The 8,265-nt window shown below is 41.3% G+C and overlaps 1 protein-coding gene across 4 annotated transcripts in view; it reads right to left on the bottom strand.

Annotated features, from left to right (window-relative positions):
• Positions 1-2,770: 2,770 nt before the first annotated feature.
• Positions 2,771-8,265, bottom strand: part of LOC125335125 — a 31,894-nt gene continuing 26,399 nt past the window's right edge. For all 4 annotated transcript variants that reach the window (XM_048322448.1, XM_048322447.1, XM_048322449.1 and 1 more), the window contains exons 6-7: positions 6,048-6,293; positions 2,771-5,419 (exon numbers count right to left, since the gene is read on the bottom strand). In XM_048322448.1, the coding sequence (XP_048178405.1) occupies positions 4,682-5,419; positions 6,048-6,293 (984 nt within the window). In that variant the 3' untranslated portion in view covers positions 2,771-4,681. The remainder of the gene's footprint in view (positions 5,420-6,047; positions 6,294-8,265) is intronic.

Below are 8,265 nucleotides of genomic sequence, written 5' to 3'. Positions count from 1 at the left end.
AGGAAGCTGCTGATATTGGGAGATCAGATCTGGCACAGCCAAAGCTCTTCCAAGCACTTTCTCCGTAAAGAATAAAGAAAGCTGTTGGTGTGACTCAGAGGGCACAAATGTATGGCCACTGGCAGCTGGGCCAGCTGGCAACAGGCTGATCTCAATCAGTCCCAGAGCCCTCAGAGTGGCTCAGGTGCTTGAACTCTACAGGATAATTTCTGCTTAAACTCTGAAACTGTTCTCATTGTACTTAACAGGAAAAACCTAGTCTTTTACACTCCAAGGTTAATCATTAGCTCTTTCATTCAGCAAACAAAATACATCCATTTGGTAGCAATTTCTAGTTTTCAGTACAACTGTGTAGGGCAGATGGCCTAGCCTGCAGCAAGAGCTTAGGGAAATAAGTTGATTCAAGTAAAAGGAGTTAGGAATTTGGGAAGCGAAGGCTTATTCCAAATTATGTTCTAAAAATCTGGTTTCCTATGGCCCCTTAGAAGTCTGCTGGAAAGGGGCCTTATTTTTTATAGTCTGCCCTCTTAAAAATAAGTCAACAGTCACTGAAAGTTAGGAAAAGAGCATCTTGGTTTGAAGAAGAACATATGAGGATTTTGCGTTTTTCCCACCTATTTTATCTCACATTCTGCATGAAATACCACTTACACAATTCCAAGGAATAAGTTCTGAAGAAAACCAATTATACTATTTCCCACAGCAATGCTTAATATGCAAAAATTGCTTCTAAATCTGCTTTCCAGGTCATCCTCCTTTTCTTCACACTTCCATTTTGACTTTCAATGAGGTAATTTCACCCTTAAGCTCATTAGTTTCCATAGGAAATGAATTATAAAAAATGCTAAGTGTGCCATATGAGGTTTAACATCAAAGACATTTCTAGACAGACCATGAATATATGTTGAAGCTGTATTTATCTCTGTTGGGTATTCTTTTCAGTGCTGCTGAGTTTCAGTTGCTTTCATTAGGTAAGTGTTGGCTTAGGACTTACCTTTTTTCTTTTTCCTTGCAATCCAAATTAATCTTTAATCATTTCGAATAAAATCTACTGACTGGACTGCTAGAGTCAAATGTGTTTTGTTAGGGCTCATGTGCCACCCTCCTGAGGAAAAAAAAACAACAAAACAGTTTTGAGTAGAAAGCTTTGTAACTAACTGCTCTTAACAAAAAGTTAGAGTTCTAAAAGGAAATCTCAGCTCATGTTTTGCTACTAAGTTATAAGTGGATTTTTATTGCTAAATGCTATTCTGAGTCTTCCAAGTTAGGATGTATTACCTGGATGTTAAATCTGTTGTTTTCCCTTTGAGCCTCCATTCCCAACCAGTTTAAGTACCTGACAGTAAGAGCCCCAGCACACCAGATTCTTGTCAGCTTGTGTAGCTTCAAGCTTTTACTTTGAAGCTCTGTTTTACAGTGAAAAAATAGGTAATGCCCACATATTTTTGTCCTATTTAGTCTACCTAACACATTGGCTAGAGAGCTTTACTAGTATATTCCAGAATAATTCATTTAAAAAAGAAAAAAGGTGAATATTACTCAGTTTTGCGGAAAAGAATACTTCTCTTTGCTGGCTCCATAATATTTTCTGACATTTTTTCCCCATGCAATTGTGATTGGAATGATTTTTCCCCCTCTTTACTGAGCATTTGGAGTGCTTATCCCATTTGCTGCTTGGTTACAGAACACAGAATTGCACAGCAAACCCTGCACTGCACGAGGGTAAAACTGAATCCAAACCCAGGCATGAGGGATGAGGTTTTCTGTCATTAAAAGTGGCAGCACAGCTCTTCAAACTAATAATAGCTGTTAGGAACAAAATAAATGCCATAAGTAATACTATTTAAAAACTAATCCTAGTCAATATTTACAGCTGAGAGTATTAAAGTGCTTTATTCCACCCAGAGCTTTCAGAATTTCTTAACTCTGCACTGTGACGTTTTTGAAGAGTTTGGGTAGAAGCTGGCTGTGTTCCTGGGGGAAAAAAAAGGAAAAGATGAGAACTTCAAAACAGTGGCTTTAGCTGTAAGAGGGAGAAAATATTTTATACATTCTTTGAAGATACAAAACAAAACACAAATACCTTGTTAGCAGTTAACTTTAGTGATCTGCCTAAACAACCCATCCAAAAAAACCCTCACCAACCAAAAAAACTTCAAAAGGTAGGTCAGGAACTGAAGTCTCCCCTGGGGTACCTGCAGCACCCACCTGCAGGCACTGGGCTTCAGCATCTTCTAGTGCCAGAAGGCATCACCTTTAAAGAGTTGATAAACCAGCCACTTCTGTTCTGAGAATAAGCAGCACTGTTCAATACTGCATGTGCATCAGGAGGAGGGCCTCTCACCACATCCATGTGTAGGTGTGTATATTCGTACACAGTCCATGCTGCAGCCAGGGTGTCTGGTGCAGTCCCGTGAATAACTGGCCATATGCTGCTGCAGCAGGCAGTGATGGAAGAGTGTTCAGGCAGCAGGATACGAAAGGAAACACAAACTCCCACAGAAACCTCCCCTGGCAGCAGTTAGACAAACCTGGTTAGCAAAGTCTGGTTGCGCAACAGGTAGTGGAAAAGGTCGCTGTAAACAACCACCTCATCTTCGGTCTCACTCGGCTGCTGAGGAGAAATTGGGAGGATCTAAAAAGGAGTGTTTGCTTTTCTGCTCTTCTACCACCACTGGGGTACCCCACATGCTGTCCTCGTGGTCTGAGGCACTGCCCATACAACTCAGGCTTTCAGCAAAACAAAGTAAGTGTTGTTACACTGTAGAAATGAGTAGTTAAACATGCTTTTATTGAAAAAGCCACTTTTTCCAGCCCTTCAAATGTAACTATTGTCAATAATTGAACACAAGTACTTTTCAAAAGTAGATTTTAGTACTTCAACCTTTAGAAATCTAGTAACAGAACATTGAATTACGATGTATATGAATTTAATGCAGTAGAAGTTATTGTTAGAGTACTGAAGACTTCTAAATATTTTTTAAATCATAAATATATTAACTCTTCCCTTTGAATCAAGTACCATTAATTTAAAACAACAACAAAAAAAACCCCACCAAAAAAGAACCAACCAACATGGAGCCAGACTTTGTCACTTCAGAACTACTCAACACAGTCTGGAAATAATAAATGCAGAGACTTGTTTGCTGTTCATGTTTGAGTCAACTGCTAAAGGGCAAATGTGTTTTTGCTTCCACTGCTACCAGCTGCAAGGCTTCTATGTCTAGGCAGACATGTAAACACACAGAGAAAATACAAGGCAAAACCTACAGCCTTGTGTTGCATATCTCAGACATTAATAGGTGGCAAATGGAAGCTGTAATAGCAGGTGAAATCATAAATAATTCAGTTAAATATTTCAGCAATCAGTCAAATGCCTTCACATGGAAGGATTAAGATAACTGGATGCACACTGCAGCTAATATAGGGGAAGACTTGTGCAGAAGATTTCTTCCTGACACCTGTTTTATGACATACTATTGCTTTAAAACAATGTGCTGTGTCAGGTGCAAAATGCAGCTTCAGAGGGAATTTTTTCATTCAAGAAAGAAAATTCTAAATTGTGGGACAAACATGCAGGAGTGTCTTGCAAAGATATCACCAGGAGGCAATTAAAATACTGATGGGGTTATTAAAGGCAATAGGATTAGCAGGCTTCCCTTTGGTTCAGTGTTCCATTGAATGCCCTGGGTTTGTACTCAGGGAGGCACAGCCACGTAGGATTAATTCCTAAAGGAAGTGAGCACTCAAAGTTTGCCACACCTTAATTTTGTCTTTCAAGTCTTGCCTGCTAAAGGAAGGGGAATAGTTCTGTAGTCACTGTGCGTTACCAGCAATAAATAGCTGGTGGATATAGGATCAGAGCAGCTGCAAATATCCAAGTGTTGGATGCTGAAGACTATTCCTAGTATTTCAGTGTTTTTGTACACATGCTCCTGTTGCCATGAGGAGTCACTTAATGTGGTGGACTGAGGTGTTCTAAGCCTATGTAGACCTAACAAAGACAAAACTACACCAGACTTTAATAGAACAAGCATCTGGCATTGGGTTGCTCAGCCTGTCTGTAAACTTCTCTAAAGAGTTAGGAGGTGAGATAATCATGGTCTTTAATATTAGAGTTGCTAATGCTTGGTAAGCTTTGTGCTAGACTGCAGAAGTTACGAAACATTTAAGTTTACAAAACTGTATGCAAGCATGCATGATTGAATTCTTACCCTTGGCTTGGCAAGGCTTGGATTGTACAGACAGAGCTATAAACAGAAGTTAACTCAGAGCTCCCAACAGAAAGACTCAAGTGATACCACAGGGAGAGGGGACTGATTTACATTTCAGATATAAACCACGGTGTGACCACCCCAGGTTACTTTCATTCCCATCCCAGAAAAAGGTTTCTGCAGTCTGAAGTACCTTTTCAGAGGATGCTTTCTTGGACAAACTACACCCAAATCTCATGCAAGAGAAGAGAGATGAGGTTAGTGAGCATAAGGGGAGATGGCATTTGTGCTGTGCTATGGTTTGTATCCTCGTAATCTCAGTTCCAATGTGTGGGAAGCAAAGACCGCTCTCACCAAAGCTGCCTCCACGTGACTGCCACACTAAGCTGCTCGGCACAGCTTCTGCTCTGCTCACATCCCTGTTTCCTCTGGGTTTGGGAACTGATGTTTCAATCTTTCCGAGGACATCACTGGACTGACGCTTGGCACAGGGTAGGAGCAGCAGGGGTGTCGCAGTTCTGTGAGGTCTCAGTAGTGTTGGAATCTCCACCTGCTGAGCTCTGCTGGTCCCTGGAGGAGCTGGGGGCCTTTCCGTGACCTTTGTATGAAGTGGGGGATTTTGCCCAAAGGGGAAGACTCGATGTGAAGGTGGCAGAGCTGTTCCCCTCTGCAGTCAGAACCACCAGCTGTTTCTCTGGCATGGCTGGAGCATACACAGCATTTTGCTCTGACAGGTGATCTCCACATTGACTAAGGTGTTCTGCTAGGACCAGAGGCTGCTGATCATCCCCTTCTTCAGAAATAACAAAAACTGGTTTGTTTTTATCTGTTTCTACCATAAGCTCCTTTGTTTTTGAACCGTTGACCAAATTGATTTTCAGTGGGTTGGAGCTCTCTAGAAGATTTTTGGGGCTTTGGCTGTTACCTGGAGATGCTGCCCCTAGATGTCTTGAGGGATCCAATGGCCTCACATGTTTGCTGTCAGGGGAACTGGCTAAAAATCCAAAGTAAGGGTTCCCAAATCTGGATTTCTTCAAATTGCAGGAGGTTAGCTTCCGCTGCCTCTGTGCAGACAGAGTGAGGGGGTATGAGGCATTACTGGCAGATGAATCAGAGTAAACAGTCTCTGATGCTCCCTCTATCTCAGTGGCTGAGATCACCTTTCTGGTTGGCACACCTTGGGATCTTGCAGCTGTAGAAAAACCCTGCACAAGATAGTACAAAACTAGTAGACATGCCATGAAAAGCATATCTCCTGAGAAACTTTGATCCCGAGAGAACTACAAGTTAAAATTTGTGGTTATGTTAGAGGTAAGATGCATTCTTTAGCAAAAACCTATGTTATTACCTTAAAAAGGAAGGAACATCCTTTATTAGCTTTGTAACGAGCTTTTGGTTTGATGACTACAGTCAGTGAGACCCAGATATCCCTGCCACACCTACGGATTCCTCGCAGTGCAATTATAATACATCAATTACAATAAAGTCAAGGCATAACCAGGGGGGAAAAAGCACATGTCAGAACACTCAATGAGGTAATCTTGTCTGAAGGCATTTCTCAATGTTATTCTGGACTGGGGATAATTTCTTAACCAGGTGCTAACTGCTGGAAAATACAGCTGCTTAACATTTCAGGAAAGCCTAGCTAAATTACAATATAATTAGGCCAGAAAGTTTCCCATACACCAAAGAAGATGGACTGAGATGTGCTTGCACTGCAGGACAGAGAGGTGATGCACTGGGTAAGGGTAAAATGTGTCCCATCAGTGAACAGTGGAGAGTACTGGAGCTGAGACCCTGACCTCCACATCCTCCCCTCCCTGCAAGACTTACACTGCTGTCAACCAGCTTTGTGAAGGGGCTGTTGGTGCTCCAGCTACACCATTTTTTCTGTAGCTGTGGTATTGGAGCCAGGAAGTCGTGAAAAGTGCGGGCGCTCCACGTGCGCTGCCTGGGACAGGGATTCTCCAGCTGGACATTCCCCTTCTCAGCAGCGTCTGCCCCTGCAGCCATGGGATGGGAGCTCAGCCAGTCAGACACAGAGGCCGGGCTTGTGACACTTCTTTTAAGGTTTTTGTCCTGGAAAGAGCAAATTAAGATCATTTACAGGCATCTTTCATCAAAACATTTTTAAAACACTTTGGAAACAGGCTGTTAGTGCAAGAGACATTGATTCGGTGGTTCTCAGAGGACACAGGAATGCAACTTCTCCTCATTGCTCTTCCAGTGTGCTGCCTGAAGCTCACTGGCTTCCCTGGAGGAAAGTGTTACCTTGCTTCCCCAGTTTCGGGTTTAATGTTGAAGTGGGGAATATCAGTTACATAAGATATAGTCCTGCAAGTCTCACTAAATATATGAAATATCTACAGCTTAATTTTACTGGAAATATTTGACAGATCAAGAGTCATAAACTTCACCGTGTAAAACAGAATTCTTCCACTCTGCTTGGCTCTTGGAAGGCTCTAGGTGTGTCTGTCTGGGGAAATAAAACTTAAGGAGGATGGAGCCCCTTGAAAGAAATCCAGAAGCAAGCAAGAAGAGAATCAGAAGTCTCAAAAATGCACAGTTCAGGAGAAAAGACTGAAGTAAGTGGTGCTCTTTATGCTACGTAAGGGAAGAATTAAGAAAATAAAAAGAATGAAAAATAAAGAAAGGAAATAATCTGTTCTCAGTGTCTGTGGTGAATAAAACAAGAAGCCCAAGAAGTGGAGTGGAGCCAAGGAGATTTGCATTTCTCATTAAAAAATGGTCTTCAGGTGGAAAACATGCTTTAGGAGTAGAATAAGACAGCCAGAGAGGTGTAAAATTGGCATCATCAGAAGGTGAGACCACATTAAACTGCTGTCACCAGCCCTGTGTATGAGCAGAGTTGATCAGATATGGAAATGAACTACAGACAAAAATCTGTTCCATACTTTATAAGTTCTGATGTTGTATTTGAAATCACAATTTTTGTCATTAATATTGATACAAGCTTAGAGCCAGAAAAGTTAGAGAACCCCTGACATTCCTAAGAATCTCCTTTCATTCTTACTAATACTTCACCTGTTATTTAAGCCTCCTGTTACACAACTCTATACATATTTTTAATTTTCAGCTGTGCGAATATGGTTGTCATGAGAAGAACGCAAAATCCACATTCCCAAAGTTTACATAGCCCTTAAAGAGTGTCTGAAATAAATCCCACAGTGTCCTGGATATAAAAATCCTGAGAAACCAGAAACATGTAATTAGTTATTTCTGAAAAACTGAATCTCCCAAGTTTCTGCAAATCAAAGAAACTCTTTAGTGAATGTGTCATATTGGAAATGGATGGGCAGAGAGGCAAGAAATTAGCACTAGATCAGAAAAAGAAACTCAGTAGGAAGCCAGGAGAGGCATCTGGATAAGTTTGTTTCAATATTAAGCTCCTCGTCTAAGATTTTTTTGAAGGAACAATCTTTATTTATAAATTTTTAAGCTGACTGTCTTTTCCTCAGAGGCCTCTTCAGGCTGTCTTAGGATTTATTATTCTAATATTATTATAAATACCTCCAAACTGGTGTAAAAATTAGCCACTGGTTTTGAGATAGATACTCAGGAAGTTACTGGGATAATGAACAATGTATTTTCTAGACTTCTGAAAATGTTTTGTCAAGAAATGTTTGTTAAACTTCCATGATCATACTTTTTACTCAAACCTTTGCATCTGAAATTTGCAGTGTCTGATCAGAAGTCAGAGATCATAGTCATAAGTTAGCCAAAGGGTGAATGATGCCTTAAACCAAAGGGGATTGAGAAAGCCATGACTCTCCTAGAGGATACCTGGAAGCCCCCCAAAAGCCATCCCACCCTCCATTTCCTCAGGCCAGTCTTGAACTGAGGGGGTTTTTTGCTCTCCCAGCTCTTTCCTCATAACACAGGACTGGTGCCTTCAAATAGGTTTTAAAAGCTGCAAAGCAAAAGCCAGCTAATCACTGGCTCAGGCCCAGCAGAGCTGAGGCTCACACTTGGTGGGCAGCACAAGAGCAAGCAGCCAGACACAATTTCTCAGGGAAAAGATCAGGCTAAT

This window comes from Corvus hawaiiensis, chromosome 18 (assembly GCF_020740725.1).
Source record: "Corvus hawaiiensis isolate bCorHaw1 chromosome 18, bCorHaw1.pri.cur, whole genome shotgun sequence".
Classification (NCBI taxonomy): Eukaryota; Metazoa; Chordata; class Aves; order Passeriformes; family Corvidae; genus Corvus; species Corvus hawaiiensis.
The sequence above is the reverse complement of the archived record's forward strand: the minus strand, read 5'-3'. Positions and strand labels throughout refer to the sequence as shown.